Source organism: Pteropus vampyrus, unplaced genomic scaffold (genome assembly GCF_000151845.1).
Source record: "Pteropus vampyrus isolate Shadow unplaced genomic scaffold, Pvam_2.0 Scaffold86, whole genome shotgun sequence".
Classification (NCBI taxonomy): domain Eukaryota; kingdom Metazoa; phylum Chordata; class Mammalia; order Chiroptera; family Pteropodidae; genus Pteropus; species Pteropus vampyrus.
The window spans coordinates 5,118,843-5,146,177 of record NW_011888867.1 but is presented as its reverse complement, the minus strand read 5'-3'; the positions used below and the strand labels follow the sequence as shown (position 1 = coordinate 5,146,177).

Genomic DNA, 27,335 nt, shown 5'->3' with positions numbered 1-27,335 from the left:
TGAAAGGGGAATATGCTGCTCTAAATTTATTTTTTGTCAAAATGAATTCTCTAAATAGCTGGTCTCATCCTATAACTATTCTGTTTTGTATCATATGACAGAATGCTTTTGAGCTTGTAGATAATGAGAAAAGAGCCGTTTCTTTCACATTAGGCAGTGTTCACAGGCGTTGGTGGCGTGCAGCGCAGGTCCCTGGTTGATGCTGTGTGTGGTCCCTTATGTTTGCGGGACCTGTCCCTCCCTTCGTGCTTCTCTCCCTCACTCTGCTCCAGCCACACTGGCTTTTTGCTGTTTCTGGAACATACCAAAGAGTGTTCCGGCTTCGGGACCTTTACATTTTATTTTTCCTTCTGAAATTTTCTTCCCTTGTATATCTTTTTGTCTGAGTTTTTCACCTCTTTCTAGTCTTTTGTTCAGATCTTACCCTCTCAAGGCTGGCCTTGAGCACCTTGTATAATGCTGCAACTTGCGCTCATCTCCCTCACCCTGTTCTTTTTTTTCTCCGTAGTACTTAACCACATTCTAACCTATTTTATAATTTTACCTTTTTTTTTTTTTTTAAGTTGTTTGCTTTTGGTCTCCCTCGCTAGAATCATAAGCTCACTAGGACAGAGACCTTTGTTTTATTTACTGATAGTTGGGAGGTGCCTAGAAAGTGTCTGAAAATGTCCGATGCTTAATGAATTGAATTTGCCAGGTGGGGTCTGCAATGGTTGGTTCAGAAGTAAAAGAAATAGTGATGGCATTAGATGGATTTGCACATTAGAGAATAAGTAATGGAGCACATCAACTTTTACCCAGTTATTTTGGGTCCTCTTAGTCTTATACTCATGTGAAAAGGAGCAAGTTTTCCGAGAAGATGTAATATCTTCGTGGGATTCAGGATTGTATGTACAAGTTTAAGTACATGAGAATGATTAAAGTACCATCTCACTTTCTAGGATGACCCGCTTTTAGAAAGATTATTTGTTGTCCTGTTGTTTTATACTTTTTTAAAAATAAATTTATTTATTTAATTTAGTTTCAAGTATACAGTACATTGGTTAGACATCCATAATGTTCATAAAACGATTCCCCCAATTGCTCCCTCCCTCCCTCCGCAGGCCTTCCACTTAGCCATCATGTTAATGCTGACCGCATTCCCTCTGCCATGCTCCCTGTGCCCAACTATCAACTACTGATTTGTACTTCTTTAACCCTTCACCCCATTCTCCCAGCCTCCCAACTCCCCTCCCCTCTGTCTGTCACCAAATTGTCCACATATTTGTGAGTCTGTTTTTGATTAGTTTGGTTTTTTTTTGTTCCTTAGATACCGCATAGCAGTGAAATCATATGGTATTTATCTTTCTCTATCTGACTTATTTCACTCAGTATAATGACCTCTAGGTCTCTAGGTCCATTTCATTTTTTTTAATGGCTGAGTAATATTCCATTGTACATATGAACCATAATTTCTTTATCCAACCTAAGTGATGGGCACTTAGGTTGCTTCCATATCTTGGCTGTTGTAAATTGTGCTGCCATGAATATCGGAGTGCATAGATCTTTACAAATTATTGTTTTGGTTTTCTTTGGCTAAATACCCAGAAGTGTAATTGCTGGGTCAAAAGGTATATCCCTTTTTAATTTTTTGAGGAACCTCCATACTGTTTGTTTTATTCTTGTAATGGATCAGTTACTCTATCTTTCAGCATTCTCAATTTTTTTAAAAACTGATTTTGAAATGCAGTATAAAAATACAGTCAGCTCTGAGATAGAATAAAAGCAAAAGACAATAGAAATGGAGATGAGGCTCCATTAGAGATCTCTGAAAATGTGTCTGTAGAAATTTAAAGTTGAAAATCACATAAGTTATATTGTATGCTTGAGTAGCTCGGTGATACAGAAGTTTCTGATTCCTGGGGAAGTGTCATAATTAGGCTGCTGTGGTGAATTAACCTCAATTTAGAGCCCTGTTTGCTTAGAAATCTGATGATACACTAGGAACAGAACCATCATCCTTCAAAGTCATACTCTTGAGTGAAGCTCATTTGACTGATGTTATAATCAGCGTATTGATTTGTTACTTTCCCATGAAAAATAACTGTTACTCAGACCAGACGTGCACATCAGCACGACTAGTATATTATCTTCCTGTGGGCGGATTTCTGTTGGAATGCTGTTAGTTTTTTGGTGAGCATAGAATTAGAGGGAGAGGAATCAATTAGATAATGAAATGTGTAATTGCCTTAAGTGAAGAAATGATAGCCTAACACATTCATCTCCTGGATAGGAATGGTCCCAATGATGGGGTGAAAAATCCTGAAGTATATTGCCTGAGGCTTCTTCCCACAGGAGACTTGGCTGGTTCCTGCCACGCGATCAGGTTCCGACCCAATCAGCCCTTACCCCTTCTGGTAGATACATTTTTTGTCCATAATCAGTCACATTGTGGTCGGTATTAGAGTCGCCAGTCTCTTTTGTCTTCCTTGCTCTGGAATGTCGATATTGTTCCTTAGTTTTAACATTAATGGAAATCTTGTCTCCAGGATTTTGGAGTAAGCTTACTGTAATCTCCAATTTTGATGACAGCACACATTTCTTAAAAATGTTGATAACTGATAAGTTGCTACTAAAAATATCTTTTCCGCTTAAGACAGGTAGTAGCCACTGTGTACTGATATAGCCTGTTTACCTCCTTTTCCTTTCTGAGAAGGTCAGAAGGCTGGTTCTAACCTACTTGGTGATACCTGTGCGTACTGTCAATAGGGTAAAAGGGACTAGCACTGTGGTACTTCATGTCATAAAGGTTGCTGATCTCCCATTGTAGAGCTTTGCATAGTTTTATCTATTTAATGTATAGGATGTCTTTTTCAAAGTCCTAATTCGTTAATAATTTGTTTCTAGGTGAGCTACATGGAAATTTACTGTGAAAGGGTACGCGATTTGCTGAATCCAAAAAACAAGGGTAATTTGCGCGTGCGTGAACACCCACTTCTTGGCCCGTATGTGGAGGATCTGTCAAAGTTGGCAGTCACTTCCTACACAGACATTGCTGACCTCATGGATGCTGGGAACAAAGCCAGGTATGGTAGGAAATAGACTAATGACTGAGGTCTTTGGCACACTCTGAGGCCTTTTGTTCCCAGTGGAGAGCTGAGGCTACAGAGCTGTGGAATTTGCTGTCATCGTGGTGTCCGCAGATCCCTTTTTGGCTGTGCTGGAGAAGTGAGGGCTTCAGCATATTCGGTATCTTCTCATCAAAACAGTACACTGATCAGACACGTTCGAACTTTGGTTAAGTTTTACTATTAGGTTTTGGTTGAGTCGTGGTAAAATAAAGTGTTGTTTATCATGTGCCTTTGGACACTTGAATGACAACCTAATAAAAAAGTAAAAATTAAATGCCTCAGCGGATTTTTAAAGAGACACCTAGAGTATAAAAAATGATTCTGAGGTGGTGCCCTTGGAGTTGGAGGGTAACTTGATAGACTCATAAATAAGGTGTATTAAGAGCAGTTTATGTGAAAGTCTTGGAATCTGTGAATTAGGTTAAAGCTGTTGCTTGTGATCGTTATGCCTATGATGTAGATTCTGCTTTCCCTTTTAATTTTCATCTAAGAATTCTGTTGTCACGTGGTCACCTTTCTGTCTATTTAGGACAGTGGCAGCTACCAACATGAATGAAACAAGTAGCCGTTCCCACGCTGTGTTTACAATTGTTTTCACCCAGAAGAAACATGACGCCGAGACCAACCTTTCCACTGAGAAGGTAGGAGAACTTCAGTCTGTGGGCCAGAGCTGTGTGGAGTGGGGCTTTTTGGAAGTCCCTCTTGCTACCCGCTGTATTTTGTGGCAGGGAGGAGAGTGGCCCTTTTGCTTATTGGAGAGTATTTTATACCTTCTGCTTATCGTTTTTTTCCACCCTAAACTGGTTTTGAGCACAGGTTCTTAAGTGAAATTGCAAGATAGAAAATAGGGTTAAGAAAAAATCCAACACTTTGGGTCTCGAAAACTCTATGCGAGAGATGTAAACAGTTCTGTGGGGAGAAAAATCTTTTCTTCTTCTTGACTGAAACTTCTTAATTACCTTATTAGCTTCTTTGGTATGTGCATTTTATTTTTTTGAGCTCTGATAAAGTTACTGTGGGATTAAATATTTAAGCAAACGATGGAGCAGACAAGATGTGTTTTATTCTTGAAAAATGAAAAACTGCACAGCAGTTCTGATGTTCTTCAGATGCCTTTGCTTGTTAATTTCTCTTTTTTCCATAGTGGTTAAATGTGGTAGACTTTGGAATTAAATGCTTGCCCAAGGTCCTGGCTCTGCCACTTTTCAGCAGAGTTATCTTGGGCAAGTTACTTAACCTCTTCATGCGTGTTTTCTCCATCCTCATAGGATTGTTAAGTATTAATATAGGTTAAGTGCATATAATAGTGATTGGCACAGAGTAACCACTTATTAAATATTAATTTTATTGTTACTATTTTTAATAATAAATTTTTTTGAATTCTACTCTGCCTACATTCCTAAGTAGCATACAGCTAGATTTTTAAACCTAAATTAGGTTTATTGTATTGGCAGTTAGAAAAAATCCTTTGCTTTATAAAACGAGTATTTTCTGATACCAATATCACTAAAAACTAGAATTACCTTTTACTTGGTGACTTATTTGTTTTTAGCTGAAAATTACTTTAAAAAATATACTCTTCATATAGGTGATCAAAACCTTGACACTACTTAGCCAGAGGTTATAGTATTAAAGCTGTGGAGTAGTCAGAATTTGTCTGAATGGCACCAAAGAACATCCTATGTGAAAGCATTTTCTTTTTCCATGATGTCAGATCTACAGAAATAGTAATGTTAATCCCATAACCATGGCCTCCTCGATATAATCCATTTTGGATAGTTTTATCTAAACTTTCCTGAATTGAAGTGCAATAAACCACATATAATTAAAGTGTAAAACTGGATCGCATGTGTATACACCTGTGAAACGAGTACCACAATCCAGATAATGAGCATTCGTGGTACCCGGCAAAGTTGCCTCATGCCCCTTTGTAATCTGACTATATGTCTCCTTCTACCCTCATCTTCAGGCAATCCCTGGTCTGCTTTCTGTCACTAGAGATTAGTTTAATTTTCCAGAATTTTATATAAATGGAATCATAACACTGTTTTTTGCCTGGCTGCTTTCACTTAGCGTAATAATTTTGAGATTCATCTGTGTTGTTGTATCAGTAATTCACTCATACTCATTGCTGATTAGTATTCCATTGTATAGATATATCATAGTTTGTTCATTAATTCATTTGTTGCTTGGGCATTTAAATTATGTCCAGTTTAAAAAAAAATAAATCGTGCCCAGTTGTTCGATCATTACAAATGAAGATGCTGTGAACATTTGTGTACAGTCTTTGTGTGGATATTTGTTTTTTTTCCCTTTGGTTGATACTTAGGAGTAGGATAGTTGAGTCTTATGGTAGGTATATGTCAAGCTTCTTAAGAATCTGCCAAACTGTTTTTCAGAGTAAAACATATCATTTTACGTTCCCAACATCAGTGTTTAAGAGTTCCATTTATTGAGGTACAGTTGACATACATTATATTAGTCTCAGTTGTACAACATAATCAATATTTAGATAGTGAAATTGTCACCACAATAAACATCCTTCACTGTATGTCAGAGAATTTTTTTTCTGGTGATGAGAACTTTTAAGTTTTATTCTTAGCAAGTTTCAACTATGCAGTATAGTGTTACTAACAACCATCATCGCCATGCCGTACGTCACTCTCCCATGACTCCTTGTTTTATAACTGCAAGTTTGTTGTTTTGACGCCCTTCAGCTGTTTTACTTAACCTGTCCCCCCTACACACACACACACCCTGCCTCTGGCGATCACCGATGTGTTCTCTGTATCTATGAATTGTGTTTTTATTTTTAAAGATTCCACATAGAAGTGAGATCATACAGTATTTGTCTTTATCTGTCTGACTTATTTAACTTAGTATAATGCCCTTAGGATCCATCTGTGTTGTTGCACATGGCAAAATTTCGTTCTTTTTTATGGCTGGATAATATTCCATTGTACATATATACCACATTTTTTATATCCATTCATATATCAATGGACACTTAGATTGTTTCTGTATCTTGGCTATTTTAAATAATATTGTAATGAGTATTGGTATACATATATCTTTTACAGTCAGCGTTTTTATTTTCTTTGGACAAATATCCAGAACTAAAATTGCCAGATCATATGATAGTTCTATTTTTAATTTTTTGAGGAACCTCCATTCTGTTTTCCATAGTGGCTGCAGAGTTTTCTATCTTTTTATAACATACCACTGTAAAATGTGTTTATTCTAAAATTACTTCTTTTGAACTAAGATAATTACTGTGAACTTTTGTGTGTGCTCTTTAAATTGATAAAAAGTGTATGTTGTCTTTATCTTATGTCATATGTAAGAGCTCTAATCAATATTTTCAGTCTTCTCCATGCTTTAATCTTTTTAATTTCCTACCTCTCAATGTTTTCTGCTTTTGTGTTGCTTATGTTTGAATTGTCCCAATGTCATTGTTCTTTACCAGGTCAGTAAGATCAGCTTGGTGGATCTAGCGGGAAGTGAACGAGCTGACTCAACTGGTGCCAAAGGGACTCGATTAAAGGTATTTATTTTACCAAACAAATGGCCTAGTCAATAATTATTAATAATTAGGTTAGCCAGCTATGGCCAGTAGGCCAAATCTGGCCCGCTGCCTGTTTTTGTTAATAAAATTTTATTGGGACATAGCTACGTCTGTTTGTTTATGTGTTGTCTGTGGCTGCTTTCATGCTACAATGGTAGGGTTGAGAAGTTGTGCAGAGACCATATGGCCCACAAAACCTGTGCAGAAAAATTTTGCCAACTCTGATCTATAACTTCAATGAAGTGGTAAGTTATATAACATAATAATTAAGGAGGACTTTATGGTCCAGGTGAGAGTTGAATTGTGTTTTGAGGAACAGGCAGAGTTTGGCTAGATGGAAGTAAGGGACGGAAACTGGGAAGAAGATACACATGATCCACATGTGAGAAGAGGCACAGACTCCTTTAGAGAGATGCTTAACGAGCAGAAATTTCATGTTGGTGAGTTGTGGGAAGAAGGCTGCATCTATAATTTTTTGGAGCACAAACATCTCAAAGATGCTTTAGCACTGTGTGCTAGGCATGTGGTCCCAGCATGTTATCAGGTGGAGAGGAGGGAAATTGAGGATTAAAGGAGGTTTTTAGGATTGGTGGTCATAAATAAACAATAATGCTAGCATATGGCTAATTGTATTTTATCTATTACATATGATGTGGCAATAGTAGAAATTCTTTATCATAATCTTTTCATGTTTGAAATTGATTTCAGGAAGGAGCAAATATTAATAAGTCTCTTACAACTCTGGGCAAAGTCATTTCAGCCTTGGCAGAGGTGGTAAGTGTTATATTTCATTATAAGGGGAAATTATTAGTCTGTTTAGCAAATGTACTTGATATTTTATGATTCTTTATCAAAGCTGTCCTTTTTGGCCCTTTTGTGTAATCTTGCCTGTCTTCATTTAGAATTTGTCGATAAGATACCAGGTATAACACACTTTGTCTTTGTACTAAAAGTAGAAGATTAAGGAGAATAAAGGTAAACATAGATCTGTAAAGGCTAGAATGAAAATTACGTCTTTAGAAAGACCTAAATTTTTTTGAGCCTTTTTTCATCTCTCTCTTAAAAACCACTAGTATTTATTGCATATTCTTCTCTTATACAGTTTGTTTCTAAGTAGCATGCAGTACTTTTTGGAGTATTTTGCGCAGTTTGCCTTGATAAATGCTCTTGATTTGGGGGCCAATAATGTACTTTTTAAAATAGGTTTATTCTTCCTATTTCTTGGCAGTGGAACACTAATACTGAAACAATTTTTATATAAGGGGCTTCAGTATTTGCATTGAGAGCTAAGGAAGCATGCTGTAATTTAGTTTAGCACCTCATTTAAATCCTTAAAAAAATTAAATACTTTCTTGCTTGTCTCTGAGAAGTCATATTCAATTTATGACTTAAAATTTAAATGGTATATTTTCTATTTAGAAGCTTATCCTATGTTCTCGTTTTCTCTTTTAAATGCTTTCATTTGTAGGATAACTGCACCAGCAAGGTATGGTAGACTGGTAAAAATGAACTAACTGTAGAATCAATTGTGATGATTTTAGATCCTCAGCAGAATGTATGGAGGCATAAATAGGAATGGAACCTTCCAAAAAGTTTTTATTTGTTCTCTGGCTCTGGAATTTAGAATTGCTGTGTAGGGTGACCATGAATCATGAGACTTCAAAGCAAAATTAATTTAGGGAACATGATATGCTTTGGAGAAGGAATTCAGAATCATGAAATTTGAGGAAGCTTCTACATTGTGTTACCTTAAGATGTTTCTCCTAGTGATCTGTAGGAAGTGACGAAGCCTCCTATAAACTTCTAAAAGGGACTGTAAAAGAAATTTCTTAAGGATACCATTCTAAAACATAGCTAGTTGGCGTCTTGAAATTATTAATATATCTTTCTTATACCTCTTTGTATTATCTTGTTTCCGACCATGAATAGTCATAAATTATTTAAATGATTAACCAATTTTTTCTACTCTTTAATTATACATAAAGTAAAGGCTGTAGAATCAAGTTAAACTTTTATCTGCATCTAGAAAACATGATTTGCATCCTTTTTAATCCAAATACAATAGATTTTTCTCTTCATATGTCTATGCAATTACTCTAAAGTTTATTAGTATTTTCCTACATGAGTAATATTGGGGATAGAGGCAGTATTTGACTTGAAATATTTTATACTCATATTTTCAAATATGTGGATTTATTCTCTTTCTACAAAAATAAATTAATAAAAAGTAATGCCCTTTTTCTGTTTTTCTCTGCTTATTGGAAAAAACTATCTTAGATTTAAAATTTTGATGTACCTTCGTGAATATTCTTCAAATATCTAATCTGGGTCCCGGAACCAGAAAGACTGTTGAAACTTAAGGATCATTCCAGTTTGTCCTGTCTATTTGCTCATCAGTTAACATCCATATCAACAACAACAAAAAGTTTACAAAGTATTTATCTATATATTTCCCACACTGCTGTGTGCCACAATAATTCGCAAATGACTTTTTATAATCAGTTTTGTAAAACCCAGTTTAGGACTTTGCATCTATGTCGTAACTATAACAAAAACAAATAATTTTAGTTTTTATGTAACAAGCATAATTTTTGGTGAATTGATATGTATTCTTATTTCCACTGGGGAGATAATTCACATCTAATAGTATTTCTTTTTAGAAAGGTTGCTGCTCTGAGTAAAAATTTTTATGTAACTCCTGAAGCACTTATTTTTAAAAAAAGTTGTCGATGTGAGACAGATGAGATTAATAGGTATAAGAGAGCAGATAGAAAAGAAATGGCTAGAATTCTGGCATATTTTCAAATGGAAAAGATTGAAGTCCTATTTATGTGTATTTATTTAGCTACTCCTTAATTTAGTCTAATAGAAATGAAAGTAGAGCATTTTTGGCAATTGGACAGTGCTGCTTTTTATAGTATTGTTTGCAGTCTTCGTTACCGGCATGCATTAAATCTTGCAGCATTTTCAGTACTAGCCATAGACAAAGGTGGGGTGTTTAGGCGCAGCAGGGAACTGGAAAAAGATAAACTGAGGTCTCAGGTCTCAAGAATTTTTTAGTGGAATGAAAATCCCACGAGGCCGTGAATGACTGAGAGAGTTTAGTCTCCTTCGAGGTCTGTGTAATTTAGAAATAGAACCTGCTATTGGAAGTGACTTCTAATATTTGGCATGTGTGTCTGTGGGTAGAGTGGAATGAAATGGGGGGGTCGTTTTCATAAGTGGAATTAAAGTGCTACTTGCCTACTTCTTTTCCTCATCAACAAACCAGAGGTCAGCTACTTAGTACTCTTTTTCTGAGTACCTGTGCTTTCACAGGCAGTACAGCGTCCTTAGTTTAATCGAACCTCACGTTATACCAGGGATGGACTCTAAAGCTGCCAGTTGCTGGGGAGATACATACCATTGAATTCTGGCTTTCCCCTTGGTAGCTTCTTAACTTATCACAACACAGTCATCAGCCTGCAGATACTGGAGTAGCTGTCTGCAGAGTGTTTGTGTTAAATTTTACATACAAGGGATGTAACTTTCTCCATTTCAGCCCTGGCTTTGCATTGAAAATTATATCATTTTCTTAGACTTTTACTCTAACTCTGATGGTTTGAGTTATTTTGGGTATAATTTCCATTTAAAGAAACCAGATGTATATTGCTTTACAAGAGTTACTAGATGTGTAACAAGCCACTTGATGATTTGTTTTGGCCAAATTCATTAACTAAACGACTTGCTCCAACACATGCAGCCTGGAATGTACAGGATTCATATTTGCCCTTCTGCAAAAGTAAAAATTATTATTTGAGGATTGGGTATTAGATGATATTAAGGAATCATTGTTATTTTTTTTAATGTGATGATAGTCATGCAGTTATGTTTAAAAAAAAAAAGTCCTCTGTTAGAGATATGTACCTGAACTATTTATATATAAAATGCCTTAAAACACTACCAGCTATAAAAGACATGATATGGGTAGGATATTAGTATTAGTATGTTGATGTTAAATTTCATGAATTTAGGGTCTTTGAACTGTGACTGTGTAAGAGAATGTCCTAATCTGCTGAAGTGTTTAGGAATTAAAAGGGTATGCTGTCTGCAGTTTACTCCAGGATGGTTCAGAAATAAAACGTGTAGAAAAGTGTTTGAGGGATAATTGAAATATGATTGTCAAAATACCCATAATGGTTATATGATAGCTCATTTTACTATTCTCTAAAATGTCGTGTATGTTGTAATTTTTTTAAATAAAACATAAAAAGAAAAAATGACTTTGTCGCATGAGCCTCGGGTATTGTGAAGAATCGAAGCTGAGGGTGTTTACTGCCCCTGGCGATGGGTTTCTGCTGTAACTGAATTTACTTGGAAATCTTAGACTGCTTTGCATTTCAGGTGAATTTTTCTTCCTTAACAGTGCTAAGACCATTTTTTTCTGTTTAACAGAGTAAGAAGAAGAAGAAAACTGATTTTATTCCCTACAGGGATTCTGTACTTACTTGGCTCCTTCGAGAAAATCTAGGTATGTTGACCACTGGTGTGTGATTATCTTTTTGATTTAAGATGGTTGCCTTTACGCGCCTTTGTTTAAATCAGGGTTTTCTCCCATACGTTGTTGACTTCAGGACATGAACCACACACCTGCTTCAGACTATTGCTCCTTCTTCCTCTTTGAAAACTCCATGCTCCTTTGAAGTGCACATAATTGGACGTTACCAACCCTTATTCATTTTGCTGATGTTTGAGGAGCTTCAGGTCACTGTCCTTCATTCACTGTTTCTTTAGCCCTTTTCCCTCCTTCTTGATGAGAAGGGAGTGATCAGCTGCATCCCACACTGCCGATAGAAAGAAGAGGCTGACAGTGGCCCATCGGACTGTCCATTTCACTAGTGACTTGTCTGTATCACGTTGCTAAGAGCAGCTTTGGTGAAGTGGCTGAGTCTTGATAGGAGTGGGAATAAGGAAACTGGTCACAGTAGATCCAGACACCAAGGTTTGAGTGTAACGGTACCCGGCATGGGGACATTAAAGAAATTTATTAAATTCTATTAAATCTTAGGATCTGAGGTTGTGCTGTCTGATTTAATACAGTCAATAAAATTCTTCTAAAAACGAGAATGAGATCATGATGATTCTTTTTTTTAGGTGGCAATTCTCGGACTGCCATGGTTGCTGCCCTGAGCCCAGCAGATATCAACTATGACGAAACTTTGAGCACTCTGAGGTACTCCAATTTGATCCCAATAGCTAAATGGAGCACAGTGCCACGATAAGGCATTTTGTTAGGCCATGGATGTTCTTATGCTGTATGGGTGGTCATTTATGTAAGTACTGATCCAGTCCACTCATTAGAGGGATACTGGGGAGTGGGGAAAAATTCTTATTATAATAGAATTTACCTGTTTATGTTTTCAGTTTCATTGGGAAAGGCAGGAACTTTTTCATAAGAAAGATATTAAAATTGTTCATGTGAGATTTTTGGATAGCTTTTAGATAATAGCGAGTTTCCTATAGCATCCATTTCTATAAAAAGAAGTGTCCCTTCTGGTGTTTGTCATTATAGAAATGCTTAAATCGTAAAAAGCGATATAACTATGAGTACGTGTAGCCTTTAAAAAATTAGTGACAGAATGTTTACTAATAGAATATTTCTACATATGAATTATTTTAATCCCCAAATTTCTATTCTTCTCTCATGAAAGACACTTTTGATATAACGAAAGGAACACTGTTTGGTCTGACAATCAGTTTTGAGTCCTTTCTCTGGTATTTATTTCCTTCATGATCTTGGGTAAATCACTTCATTTGAGCCTTTTCCCTCATCTTTATGAGGGACTATAAAGCTTTATACAAATGTATTATTATTAAGGCTCCTAAAATTTGTAAATACTCAAGCTGTTTGCTTTGGGAACAAGGATATGTGACTTGTGAGAAGGAGAGCATCCTAGGAACGGCCAACCTGAAGTTTCTTTTTGGATCTAGGTATGCAGATCGTGCAAAGCAGATTAAATGCAACGCTGTTATCAATGAGGACCCCAATGCCAAGCTGGTCCGTGAACTAAAGGAGGAGGTGACGCGGCTGAAGGATCTTCTTCGTGCTCAGGGCCTGGGAGACATCATCGATAGTGAGTGAATTCAGGATCAGTGTAAAACCTAATCCTTTCCTCTTCCAGGTTCTTATATTTAAACTTAGATTTAAGGAATGTGCAGATGCTAGATGGTAGAGAAAGATTATTATTTTTTTTTTCTTATTAACATAATGAAAATTATCTCAGTTTTTTTATATTGTACGTTGGCATTAGGCTATTAATTTGAACAAATGAAATTAGTTTTTCAAGAATATGCAACTACTTGTATTTTTATTAGATTTCTATTTTAGGTCACAGTGAAGTTTAGTTGGAGCATGTTAGGCTTATTCCTACTGAGAAATTAATCACTTCATAAAAATCTTACTTGAGATATTTGTTTTTGTGTTATGGGCTTTTCTGGATTAATGTAGTTGCAGTGATATATGTGTGAATGCTCCCCATCCAGCTCCCTGTAAACATAAAAGAGGAAAATATCCATTTCCTTTAAATTCAAGAATTAGACTTCCAGAGGATATTGTTTTACAATGTTGTCTTAAAAATGAATTCAGGTTTTAAACCTTAGTGATCTGCCTACATAATGTCTAATCAGAAGGTCCTCTGAGTGGGTTAACTAGATTATTCAGGTAGAATAGTATATGGCTTTATTAAATACAGCATGTTTTTATTTTTTGAGTGTAAAATTAATATTATATTGTTTGGAATTCTAATAAGATTTTGAAGGTCTATTCTGGTCTTCTAGTTTAGTTTATCTTAACTGATTAGCACTTGACTTTAGATGAATACAGTCTATAAAATGATAATATATTTCGCCTTCCCAAATGCCAAAGTACTGCTCTGTTCCCTCTCTGTGTCACTGCTGAACCTGAACTTTGACCCTTCTTGTATTTTCCCTCCTGCTTACCTTCAGTTGATCCATTGATCGATGATTTCTCTGGAAGTGGAGGCAAATGTGTGTATTTTATGTATTGGTCATTTCCAGTACTCTGATTTGCTAATCTGCCTCTGCTGGATTAGCCTTAAAATGAGCTTTGCATGCCAGCAGTTCTGACAGGGAAATCCCAGACAGAGCATACTATGGGTAGATCCTATTTTTGCCCTTCTGCACTTAGTAAAGCAATCTTTGCCGAATTTGTCTGTGGCTTGAATAAAGTCAAGAGGCTTAAGAATCTATTGCTGCTTCTACTCTTCAGTTTTTCTGCTTATGTGATTAAACTGAATCCAGTCATAGTTGATAATGATAGCAATGACAGCAGCTCACATTTATTGAGTGTTTATAATGTGCCAGGCCCTGTTCTAGTAGCTTGAGTATATTGCCTCATTTAATCTTGTCAGTGACTCTGGAAAAGTTCCATTATGCCCATTTCTCCAACGAGGACACTGCTTGCTACCTGAAGTGGTTAGTTGACCAATGAGATCTCATGGTTTCCCTGTGGACAGATTGTGTAACTCAGAGCCTTGCTTTTAATCATTATTATACCTTTTTTGGCCTCTTGAGATCCTTCAGAGTCTGATAATTTAATAGAAAATTTCTTTTTAGTTAGCTATGTAATTCTGAGCCTTAGTATGTGTATAATTAAAGGTAGTCACTTCCATTTGGGGAAACTCTGTGATTGAGTAGCTGTATGAGTGTAGATTTGCACTCACCTGTGCTTATGCTGAGTTGGCTTCTTTCATACCTTGGGCCTCAGCTTACTTGATGGTTAGGTAAATACTTTTCACCCCCTTTTCATGAATTATAAATTGAATTTTAAAAAATTCGTCTGTCTAAAATTTGTGCTTGAAACGAGGACATTTGATGAAGGATCATTCATTATTCTCTCCATATGTATCACTAAGTTGGTGCGGAAATCATTTCTTAGCCCTTTCAGATAATTCATCAAGGAATTGTTATCTTAGACGAAATGAAGCATCTTGATTTTTAGGGGTGAAGTTTTATATTTTTACTGATTTGTTTGTTCATGAGACCTGACAGAAAATAAGGACATACATCATACATAGGCGAAACCAAATGTCGTCCTGGCTGCTGCGATGAAATTCAGCCTTGAAGACACCATAACGCTCTAATTCAGAGTGATTCTTGGACTGGAACGGCTCTGTCTGAGATTTCCAAAGCTGACCGACACTGGTGTGGGAAAGACACCGTCTTGTTCTCGCGTTTGTGCTCCAGGTGGTGCTGCTGCCAGCTAGCTTGTCGCCTCACTGTTTTCCGAGCAGCTATGGCACCTCCCAAAAAGCTATGCATGACTTAAGTCTCACTTCTGTATCTGTGCAGGAAAGCGGCCCTGACTGCTGTCGAATTTCCATTTCGTCTACTCTTAATTCCTTTTAGGGTTTGCATGTGTCAGTTGGACCTTCTAACTCCATCCTTCCTATTCTTTCCCACCTTGCTGCCATCACCTAATGGCTAATTTTTTGCTCCAGTCCCCCATTTAAAACTTGCTTGTTTTCCTGTGTTCTCTATTTGCAGATGGTGGTTTTCAAACTGTCTTGAAGCAACTGCTAGTTTTAAGGGGCTTCAAGAACTGGCTCTTGAGTCTTGACTGGACCCAGGGAGAGCTAATAGTATTTTTTTCTGACTCTTTGTATTGACTCATATCTTTTAAGGACAGCTTAGTTTCGATAGGAATTTTAAGCAGGGCAGATTTTCTCAAATTTAAAAATGAGCTAATTTTCAAATAGTAATGTACCAATCCCTGTGGTTTACCTCTGGGATCTGTTTGAGAAGAATGACCAAGAAGAGCAAATTAGTGAATTTTTTTGTTTTTGGCTCTTTTTACCAAAACTAAAAGTATGTCCCTAAAACTTGCATTTCATACTAGAAACGTGGATTACCAGTGACTCACGTTCACACTGTTAGGAAGAGTAAGAGCCTCACTTAAATTAGCAAATATTCAGCCTTAATGTTTGTCGCTCCAATAGATGAATGCAGACCAACACCAAATGCATTGATTTGCTCATTTTTCTCCCTTGTTGAGGCAGTCAGCCCTGAGTTCTTAACCAGAACTTGAACAAAACCATCATTTCTACGATTACCTCTTCCTTTTTAAAAAAGGTGTATTTAAAAAATTCTTTTTAGCATAGTGAAATGTTGCTATACAAAGGACACTACTCAGTGCTCAGATTTTTGGTTTAACTGTAGAATTTTGGGGGAGGGGGTATTTTTGCTAAATGCCATCAACATGGGGCCAGGCCAATATGTATTATTACTGATTAGTTAAGTAAGTGATCATCTCTTTCCCTTACAGTTGCAAACTGCTGCGCCTGAAGAGTAGTGTAAATCTAAGGCGTTGTAGATTTGGAGCCCAGAGGAAAGTGGCAAGGCCGTTTGGGGGAAAATGCCTCAGCAGTACCCTTTGAGGCCTCGGTTTCCCCTACCGGACATAACGTTAGCCCACAGTGGAATTTTTTAGTTTCTAAATTCAGAATTGGTTCTTAACCTCCAGGATACCAGTATTAAAGACAGACATGTTTTAGAACTGCCATCTAGAACAATTGCAACTCGTCTTTGTAGCATAACATGTCTTTGTCTTGGCGCTTTAATGCTTTCCTTTCTTACACTGGTGTTCCTTCCTGTCTTTTTTCCTTCCTCTGCTCCTTTCCTTCTTTTCCTCTTTTTCTGCCTTCCCTCCTTTCTGTCTCCTAGATCTGAAAGATTTTCAGAACAATAAGCATAGGTACTTGCTAGCCTCTGAGAATCAACGCCCTGGCAATTTTCCCACAGCGTCCATGGGGTCCCTTACTTCATCTTCATCTTCCTGCTCACTCAATAGTCAGGTGGGCTTAACATCTGTGACCAGTATTCAGGAGAGGATCATGTCTACCCCCGGAGGAGAGGAAGCCATCGAACGTCTGAAGGTAAGCAATAGTTCAGACTGAATGAACGATAGTCTCTGTAGTTCCACAAGGCAAAATGAGGAATGGAAATCACTTGAGATTTTGGTTCAGCATATGGAAGAACTTTCTAACTTTTAAAGGTATCTTAAAAACGGAATTTGCTGCTTAGTCAGATAATTGATAATTTCTTTTCACCAGAATGTTTGAGTCTGACATGGCCAGGCAGAATGGGAGAGATGGGTGGGCCCATCGATCAGAGGTTGGCCACGCAGAATAACTGATACTCAGATATGTCTGTCAGTTCTGAGGTAGTTATAAATAGTCACAGGGAACTCGTTTAGTTAGAAATTTAGTTGGAAACTAATTAGTTGGAAACATTTAGTATCGTTGGAAGATGGACTTTTGTATAAAGTCATGCATTTATTTGGTAAATATACAATGAAAAGAAAGTTTGAACATTTGAGTAGCTGTATCAGATTTATTCAGAGACACGTGAAGGTGGTATCTTCTGGAAGTTCATAGAAAGCCCTGGAACCCTATGATCACTGCCGTGGAAGGTCTGTCTCCTTCTGTACTGGTGCACTTGGGCCACAGGCCTTAGTGCTGTGTGCTTGTGTCCCGCACGTGCAGGTCACCTGCCATGGTGCCCAGCTTTGCTTTCCCAGCCTGTTGCTGGCTCAGTCGGGTACTCTCTTGTCTCTCTACATGAATGTGAAAGTTAGAGCAGCAGAGCTTTCTGACTCAGAGGTTCTTCCTTCCCCCTCAATGACTGCGTGAGAGCCGGCAGTCAGGCAGTGTCACCTGTGGTGCCATCCATCAAATCATGGTGACAGCATCACAGATGCTTTTTCTTTCCCTGCTTGTCAACTCCAGGATGACAGTTTGATCCATATCTTTTGGCCTTTGTATTCAGGAGTGCCTGGGTAGGGAAAACAGGGAGGGCAGAGAAACCGGGGAAGGAGCTGGGAAGTTGGTCATGTTGCCAGCTAGCAGTCAGTCCTCTTGGGTGCACTCAGCATTCTCCACGACTGTTGTTCATTCAGAGACCGGTGAGAACAGTGACACACTCTGACATTCACGACTGGAAAGGTTTGCCGAGCCTGCCTTCTCACCACTAAGAGGGAATTAAAGTTCATAATCGAAGATGGCAGTTGCTTTCATTGTGGTTTTCAGATGAGGCTGGAAAAGATTTTATATGAAAAATGAGCTTCCGCTTCTTCACCAGCCTAATTTTCCGTTGGTATTTTACTCACTTTTAAAGTAAGGTGCTTTGGAAACAAAAGAAATCATCGTACTTCTTCCTTCAGAACGTGTTAGTGGAAAGTGGGTTAAGTTCTGAAGTACCTGGTAAAGGGAGAGGGAAGGAGAAATCTTTTCGTGATGCAAATCCAGGGGCCATTTCTGCTGTCGTAAAATTGGCTCTGAAGTTTTACTAAAGACGTTAGTGACAGCTGTATTGGAGGGCTTTATTCGTGTGTTTTATCACAGCAGGCGTCAGTGACAAAGCTACTGTGCAGGGTTCTTTCTGTTCAGGCCACTGTGGGAAATGCAGGGGCTCCACGGGAAGGAAAGGAGATCCCCTGCTTACCATTTAATAGAAAATGTTTTTTTTTTTCCTTTGGAGATTTTGAATCTTAATAACTGCTTATTAAAGCTTTACTGTACAAATGATATTATACTTTCCTTTAACATACATCTTGGCGTAAAAGAGTGAATTCTTCCTAACTGCCAAGTGGGAGCAACTGAAAATCATGTTGAATGTTGGGGAATCAAGACATTAGCCAGACGGTAAGAATTAGGTCATCCAGTGTCTTCCAGATAGTTTGTAGGGAATAACACGGCCATTATTCGGGGAATGCACCCCCAGCAGCCCTCCCCCAGCCTCCCTCCCTTCCACCGAAACAAAATACAACTGTATTATTTTCATCAGAAAAAAATTTCTCTGTCTTAAATCTTTTTTTAAGCCAACAACATAAGTGAAAGCGTCCATTTTCCCTCACTTTAGGAAATAGCTTCTTTATGGTCTCACATTCAGTCTTGAGTTTTTAATGCAGCTGGTAGTTCACTGAAGGGAGCATCAGCGGCTCATTTCTCTTTGTGAATGGCGAGAATCCCGTTCTGGCAGACCTGCATTTTAATGCCGCAGGCAGATCACAGCTTGCACCCACTGTGCAAAGCAGTGCTTGTATCATTACAAACGCTTGAGAATTTCACAGTTTTGAATTGTCTCGTTGTTGAGTGTGAAGCAGCTGCGTTCCTAAGACATGACACTGTAGGGGAAAAACACTGTAATGGAAAACAGTCCTAGAGGTCAGTTCTTTTTCCTAAGTAACGCTATTTTTCTTTGCTTCTTTTTATTTTTGACTTTTAAAAAATGATCAGATCTACGTTATCTTGAGCCCCTCTCTGACAAAAGAGAACAATGTGTAATTGCTTTCAGTTTGAGTTCCAACTCAAACTGAGATGAAATATATGTATCTTTGATTTGGATTCCTATTCAGTAAGGTTTTTAAAATGTAGCTATAGCTACTGAGTGGCGGCTCTGGTGTTTATTAGTCTGGCGTCAGAGTCAGCACTGCGAGTCGGCTGAGGCTTAGACTATAAATATCCACAGATACTCATTACAGAAGCGCGAAAGGGCAAATGCTGTGCTGGACAGCCCGGGAGCCCCACGCTTGGGACTCACTTATGAAGCCTGTGTGGTCAGTACAGTGAAACCGTGGTATCTGATGGCTTCAAGGAATGTCCCATATATAAGCATATTTTTAAAATATCACAACTGTGATTTTTTTCCCATGGAAATATTTCTGACTTGTTTTGTGGATTTCTCTGCCACCTTAACTGAATCATGACGAAGAGATTAAATTGTGTTTAGCTGTATAAACGTAATTATGCATCAGTGCTGCGCAGACAGCTGGACACATCTGATGTAAGACTGAAGTCGAATGAGCCCAACATTTCTTGGAGTTTAAAAAAAAAGTTCCTGATGTCACTCAGCTTTTTGGAATTTTTACATGTGTGGCACCTGCAAGAAAGAAGGACCCTTTAAAGATGATCTCTTCAATGACTCATTTCTTAAGTGAATCCTCATTTTAACTTAATCGTAAATTAGGATTCTAGAGTGGGTTATGGGCAGCAGTGGACACCAGTGTGCCAGGCCGGCCTGCGGTGGGTGATGACCCAGACTGAAAGCTGTCTGTCTGTTGGCATCTATTTTATTTATTCTAGGTTTTTTTGTTATTCAGGCTTAAAGAAAGAATACCCTTCACACTTTTCTTAATTTACGGTGAGCTTTTTGTAGACTGTTTTCTTTAAAGCCTATGGATTCTGAAGAAAAAACACGACCAGTTAGGGAACCTAGCTCTAGACCCCGCTCAGGAAGTAGTTGGCTTCAGGTTTATTGCTTAGTTTCTCTGGTCCTCAGTTTCTTTGTCCCTAGAATGGTTCTGGAATAAATGGTTTCCCAGCACACTTGAAATTATTTTCTCTAATCTTTCTTCATAGTTTTTAAAAATAGCTTTCTAGAAAATATACAAATTGCAGCTCGAAGCTGTAATGAAAAATAAAAGTAGTTTCTCACTCAGCTTACTCATTAAATCTTTCTTCTACAAAGAGATCGTATTCGCATTTACCCTCCAGGAGGTAAGTAAAACCAGGGAGGTCACATCAGCGTTGGCAGCCAAGTGGAAAGAGGATTCCTAGACAGTAACTTTGCTTCCTTAGGGTGAGTTTACAGTTGCCCCAAAATAGAACTGCTTTAAGCCAGCCAGAGAAGCCTCTGCTCTGACATGATCTTTTTCTGAAAACCGACCAGGAAAATATATGTATTTTAAGTATCTCAAGGGTCAGTTTGTGGTCCCTAACCAGCATCAGTGGCTTGTGGGTCACACTGTGGATAATAAGCACCAGTCTCAGTGTTCTGGTTTGGTTGGGGCATCTTCTTCTGTTCCTTTGTTTTCGAAGTTGTCACTTTGGTAGAGTGAAGGTTTCTGCCCAGCTGTCGTTAATAAGCCTTACTGTCGTAGAGGCTGTGGTGCCCTCTGTCTTGTACTTGCCCTTTCACAGTCGTTTGCAGAAGCGTTCAGGACTGTCCTGGATGTTAGCGTTATTGTTAACTTTCGTGGTGCTTTCTGGTCATGCCGTTGACCACTTGGTACTGGCACACTCCCTTTTCTGCTTGCCGAAATTGCGCGGGTTTTTCTTGGTTGCTGGCCCTCTGTGCTGGCCTGTCAGTTCCCCACTTAGCTTTGGAGTGGCGTGTGCACTGCATACTAATCACTCCTGTTTGAGGACTGTACAGAGATGGTAGTTTGCAGCCTGTGCATGTTCGGAGGGTGAATAGAGCCAGCTTCAATGGTTTTGTCTCTTTCTCCACCCTTCCCCACGCCTGCTGCAGACTTGTTCTAGCTTAACTGACTCTTTTCTGAAAGTGCCTCTTTTGCGTGGCCCCCTTTGCGTCACCCTTTCCGATGCCCGCGCGATTTCTAACTCTTGTCAGTTTTGCTCTTTGCCTAGCTTAGCTAGTCGTTGTTTTTCTCCTCCTCCTCCTTCTTTCTCACCGTTTGATGCTCTCCAGGTGGTGTCCCCTTACCCTGTACGCCTTTGCTTTTGCATCTGCTGCCTTGAATCTTTGTGTACTCTTGGCTCTTTCACGTTTTCCATGCAAATGCCAGATACCTTGGGTTTATTGTATTACATATTCACAGTTTCCTTAATTATGCAGATAATTATGTTTTGGAATCCCAAAGGCTTCTTACAATAGCCTGTTAAATGAACCATACAGTGAACTATTTTGTGAATTATTAAGACTTCTCATCCTTAATTACTGTCACTACCTACATCACCGTTACCACCTCATCATCGTTATCTTCATCATCATCTGACTTTCTCATTTCATCTCCATGACTAGCATTTTCTCCTGCTTTTTGCACATGCACATCTCCCTTTTTGGTCGTCCTCCCTCCATTTTTTGCCTAATCAATTCCTACTTGTCCTTCATTCATCAGTATGAGCATATAATGGGGCTTATATATAACTATTGAAAGAATGAATCACCAGTTACCCCCTGCTCTCTAATATACAGTAAGCTCCATGAGAGCAGGAAACACGTTTTAGTTCTTATAGTTTTACTATATAACAAAAACTTAGCAAGAGATTGGGAAATCGTCACTTCAGTGGCTGCATTTCAGATGAGGCGAATACTAAACCTTTATGTATTGGGTATTAGGTTGGGTTCAGAAGGTACTGTGTCGAAGGGGAGGAAAAATATCTTTCCTTCTACCCTTCTGAGGTTCTCAGCTGTGGTCCCTGTAACAAAAGGCAGATTAATAAGAGAAAAGCATACAAATGTATTTAATAAAAGTTTTAGCATGACACAGGAGCCTTCATGAGGAAATGAAGACCCAGAGCAGTGTTAAATCTGAGCCTTTTTTGCTAGCTTTGATGGAGAGTGAAAAGGTGTGGGGAAGTGTGACAGGCAAAGGGTGTGAGTTCAGACTAGTAAACCGAGGAAACTTACCCAGGCCTGTTTGTTCACATTCCTCTTGGTGTTCCAGCCTTCTGGGTACAGATGCTCCTTCCTCCGGGTATGGGGAGGGCACCTCTCATGAGGCTCTGATGACCTGCTTCAGGAGGAGATCAGAGTCCTTCCTGCACAAAACCATTTCTCAAATGATTTCAGTTGAAAATATTGAATATGCCAAGGTGCTGTGTTTTGGGGGAGCATGTACTGAACCCCATCAATGTTAAGGTGAAATCATAGTGAAAGCAAAATCAATAAATACTTTTGGGAACTTATTCTTTTGTGGAAATGGATGTGAGAAATAGTACCTTGCATTTGGGATGTTAATATTACCCTTCCTTCTACACACACACACACACACACACACACACACACACACACTCACACACACACATTCAGACACTTAAGATATTATTACAAAGACTTAAGAAAATGAATGTGTCTAGGATTGATTTAGTGTTCGGCCTAGTCTTTATGATTCTTACTTTACATATTAAGATACTTTACATATTACATCGTGTTAGATTCTGTCTCATTTCCTCCAAGGGCATCATCACCTGCTTCTTGCTGTCCTTTCTAGACATGATGTGTTAAACTATAAGACTGTTTGCCACTCTTCCTCTCTTAGGAGTCTGAGAAGATCATTGCTGAGTTGAATGAAACCTGGGAAGAGAAGCTGCGTAAAACAGAGGCCATCAGAATGGAGAGGTCAGGAGGTTCATCTGGGAATGTTTCTAAATTTTCGAGAGAATTTGGATTACTTCTGTAGTGAGAAGGGATAAAACAGAAGTTAAAAACAAAGAACCTTTCTTCCCAAAACAAAACAGAACAAAACAAAACATAAACTTGGCTGGGGACTTATGGCTAAATTAACACTTGGAAGTGAAATTCACATATTTAAATGCTCTCTAGGGAGTCATGGTGCTTCAGTAGTTACCATTTTGCGTGTTGATAGGGATCCATATAAAAATGGAAGCTAATCGAGGGATAGTGTTTTTAATTTACAAAAAGACTGCCTTTGATAAAGGCCCAAATAAAAAAAAATAGCTGTTCTGATTATTGTTTTTCAGAGTTTTCCAGATCCTCTTTGGTAAGAAATGAAGTAGTTTGAGTTATAAACTTTTAAAATCCCTGTTCTATCTCATCCTCAAAATTCTCTACCCTGAAGGTGAACATAACCCAAAATAATACTTTGCTGTTGGAATAAATATATATTTTTTAAATGTCAGTTTCTGTCCTCTTCATAGAAATGAGGCAGAAGTGAGTTCTAAAGTATTGATACAGTAAATATATCAAACAATTAGGATTTTTTCTTATTATAGAGATTTTAGGCTAGAATCGTTGAACCAGTATGATGCTGGGCATGGGAACATAACATTTGAGAAAATCACATGTGTGGATAATACTCTCTGTTATTAAATTTACTTTCTGATTGCTTTCTTAGATTTTGAAGAAATGGTTCTGTGAGTTATATGCATAGCCTTAATGAATATCTTTTTCTTCCTTTTTTATATTAATAGACATATTATTTTTGAATTATTAGCTACCTCCAAAGTCAGATGAGACAAAGTTCTCATTTGGGTGAATATAACTTTACCTAACATAGGAACATAATTTATTTTGAGTGTACTATTTCTCTTAAAAATAATTCTCTTCATGATAGGATAAGCAGATTCTTTCACATACATATTACTAACTTTCAACATGGACGATGGTTTTTGCTTTGCATGCTTTATTTTTCAGTCCACATTAGACTGATTTAATTGCCATTCCGGGCTTAGTGTTCCCATGCGATCTTTGTTTTTTCTAGAGAGGCCTTGTTGGCTGAGATGGGCGTTGCCATCCGGGAAGATGGAGGAACCCTGGGCGTTTTTTCACCTAAAAAGGTAGGAAACAATTTTGTGAAACTCAACCAAACAGAAACACTTTTTGTCTAGTCGCCGAGAATTTCACGTCTTTGTGGGTTGGCCCCTCCTTCCCCTCCTTTTTTTTTAATCTTGAGATTTGGATTAATGTCAGATATTTCTGATTTCATCTTAACGGTCCAAGGGCAGCCTCCTTCTAAAATGCTTATCACGTTTATTGTTTACAAAGTAGAACCCACGGCAGTCAAACTAACTTTTAGTCACGATTCAGTGTGTGACGTCATCTTCGTTGCTGGCTTTCTCGTAACGGCCGGCCTCACCTAGCATGCCTTGCTTCCGTTCGGCTCCTCTGTCTGAATAGATTTCCCCACAGATGCCAGCAACCCTGACTTATAACTCTTTGGAAGCAATTTCAGCCGTTCAGGTTTGTGTAGAAAAATATCACGTCCCTTTGCTTCTACAATATGTGTTCTAGACACCATTGTACTGAGCAAAGCAATTCCTTTCCCCGCCTTTAGCCTCTGCTCCTTTCCCAGTTCAAAACCTCCAGTAGTTACCTTCCATTTACATAAGCATAGTTGTGAGGTAGTAACCTGTTAGCTAATTACAGTAGTAAAGCTTGGTTGTGTTGTATTTTACTAAGTTGCTTCTTAGCTACTGTTAGATATTGGAAAATTATTATCAAATGATTATTTTGTGTGCTTATTTATATGATAATAGAAAATATACTGACGTACAAAGCATATATTTCATACCAGTAATATGTGGTCCTTCATTTCAAATGACTTCAGATTAGCTCTTGGAGACGTAAACATCTTCATGTGAGAGTCTGTTGATCTCTCCAGGTTAGCATAGAACGGGTGGGGAGTTTTCATTTGGTTCTTTTGTTCTATGTGATATATGGCATATTACCGTGCTTTTTGCTAGGATTCTTTTGATTAGGTTTTTCTATCAAGGCTACATAATTTTTAAATAAATTCCAATGCGTTACTTTCAACAAAGAAGATTGATTTAAAGAAATTTTAGGTACATATTGTAGAACTGGAATAATAATAAAAGTATTTTATATGTTTATATTGCTAAAGGTCAGTGTCTTTTACAGTTTAATAGTTTTTCCTTCAGTAAGACATTATTTATTCAGATATATTACTTAATGATTGTTATGTTAAGGACTGTAGGGATCATTTTTATAACGACTTATAAAAATATGGCATTTAACACAAATCATAAATAACCTGAATAGATTTTGTGATATAAACAGCACAGAAATTCCAAGTGACATCTCTGTTTCCAAGCCTTTTCTTTGATTTTACTCATCTTGCTTTAACGTTCTAAACTATTTCGAGAAGGAAAAGGACACGCACCACTGACCACATCCGGATTCAGTTTTAGAACCCATTTCGGACGGTGGTGGTAGTCATCGCACAGTGTGTACATATATTAAATTTATACATCGTATACCTTTTAAAAATCACATTGTTTGACCTAAATAAATACCATTTTCGTCAGTCATACTTCAGTAAAACTGAGGGGGAAATACTCTTAAGGCAAGGAAAGAAAAGAACCTGTCGTAGAGATTCCTTTCTTCTTAGGCCAGTGTCAGGATGGGCTCTATAAAGGATGCTGCCCAGAGAAGCCTGAGACTTTCTCACACCAGCGAAGCTCTCGAACTGCAGAGGCAGGTGCTGGTTGAGAAGACGTAGAGGTTTTTCTAATTTCTTTTTAATCATCTTTTGCATTCTCTTTTCTTAACCCTCTCATCTGACTCTTCTTTCATTTTTCTACATTTGCTGACATGATCTTGAGTAGATTTTGACCCCAAGACCATGTGACTTATTTTTGGATTCCAGTGGGGTATTTTCACCAAAGAAGGTTGGTTTTTAAAAGATTTTAGAAATATTAGAGTTAGATGAAGATTTTAATAAGATGCATATATTATTGAATGTCAGTAATTTTAATTTCTTAAGGTAAAGACTAATAAAGGCAATAACGGGACCATTGAAGAACCGATAAAAATTACAGAGGGAGACGATTGGGACGTGGGGACATTTTTATAAAGTAAATGAAAAATTAAATATTCGTTGAGATTGTAGGGGAGGAAAAATAATTTTCTCTCTACCCTTCTCAGTTCTTGGCTGAGAGCCCTGTAATAAAAGATAGATTAACAATAGAAAAACAAAGAGAAGTTTATTAACATGTGTACCCCGTGTATACATGGGAGATACCCCGGGGCGGGGGTTGGGGGCGGCAGGAAAATGAGGAACTCCCTGAGGTGGCTCGGAATCCAGATTAGATATTATTTTAATAGGGAAATGGGTGGGGGGAGGGAGGCCTCTCAGGGGAGAGCACGTGATTTCTAGGGAAGGTGACTGGGGCCTTACAAGAGTAGGTGGGAGATGTGATAGTTTGTCTGGGTGTGGTGGCAGCTTTGGTCTTCTCTTCTGTGAGAAGAGCCAGTCTGGTTGTGAAACTCCTGGGAGAGATTTAGGACCATGAAACGCCTTTTGGAAAATCTGTCTTTAGACAGATAAAGGGAGGTCAGAGAAAGCCTCCCCCTGCATCAACTGTTGATTTCAAGTGCCTACAACTCGTGGCATATTTTGGGGTAGCATATTCTGCTACCCTTCAAGATTTTTGTCCAAGTATTTGCAGAAATTACGATTCACTCATCCAGATCTTTGTCTTAATTTTTCTTGTGTGTTCCGCCAGCTTTGACTTTATCAATAATTGATCTCGTTTTTTATCCCAGAAATCACGTTCATAGATAGAATGCACTCGTGTAGTTTGTGAGGGCCTGAAGAGAGTGTTTTCTTTTTATTATAGAATTGCAAGTAGGAATAAAAGAAGTCCCTTTTCTAGCCCCTGTGGGTAATCCAAAAAGCCATCAGTCTCCTCTAGGTCCCTGTTACTGTCACAGCCCTTTCAGTGGTGCTTGCTCTGAATTGATGATCTAACCTTTTTTCCAGACCCCACATCTCGTTAACCTCAATGAGGACCCACTGATGTCGGAATGCCTGCTTTATTACATCAAGGATGGACTTACAAGGTATATCTGTTTCTTTTGGTCACATTCTATCTGGTTTTCTATTCTCTTAGATGATTTAATAACTAAAGGAAAGTCGTTTGTTGAAAAATTTGTTGTAATGATTTTGCTGTTTTTCTCATCTGAAATAGTTACAAACTATCCTCTTTACTCTTCCCAAATTATGTATATTAGCCAGCCGAACCAGTAAGCGTGTAGTTGTCCCCTACAAGACCCTAAGTAAAAATTTTTTCCTTCTGACATCTTACATGAATTCATTAGGGAGATTAGTTCACACATATCTTTTTATAATGCCGTGTGAGTTCCATCAGTGGATCATT

General features: G+C 38.0%; 1 protein-coding gene across 1 annotated transcript in view; it reads left to right on the top strand.

The window, feature by feature from the left end:
* KIF1B (kinesin family member 1B) overlaps positions 1 to 27,335 on the top strand; it is a 113,585-nt gene that overhangs the window by 26,322 nt on the left and 59,928 nt on the right. Inside the window, exons 5-15 of the mRNA XM_023532663.1 lie at positions 2,887 to 3,065; positions 3,640 to 3,751; positions 6,577 to 6,654; positions 7,384 to 7,449; positions 11,110 to 11,185; positions 11,809 to 11,887; positions 12,646 to 12,788; positions 16,474 to 16,607; positions 22,736 to 22,815; positions 23,918 to 23,993; positions 26,939 to 27,018. Of these exons, the coding sequence (XP_023388431.1) occupies positions 2,887 to 3,065; positions 3,640 to 3,751; positions 6,577 to 6,654; positions 7,384 to 7,449; positions 11,110 to 11,185; positions 11,809 to 11,887; positions 12,646 to 12,788; positions 16,474 to 16,607; positions 22,736 to 22,815; positions 23,918 to 23,993; positions 26,939 to 27,018 (1,103 nt within the window). The remainder of the gene's footprint in view (positions 1 to 2,886; positions 3,066 to 3,639; positions 3,752 to 6,576; positions 6,655 to 7,383; positions 7,450 to 11,109; positions 11,186 to 11,808; positions 11,888 to 12,645; positions 12,789 to 16,473; positions 16,608 to 22,735; positions 22,816 to 23,917; positions 23,994 to 26,938; positions 27,019 to 27,335) is intronic.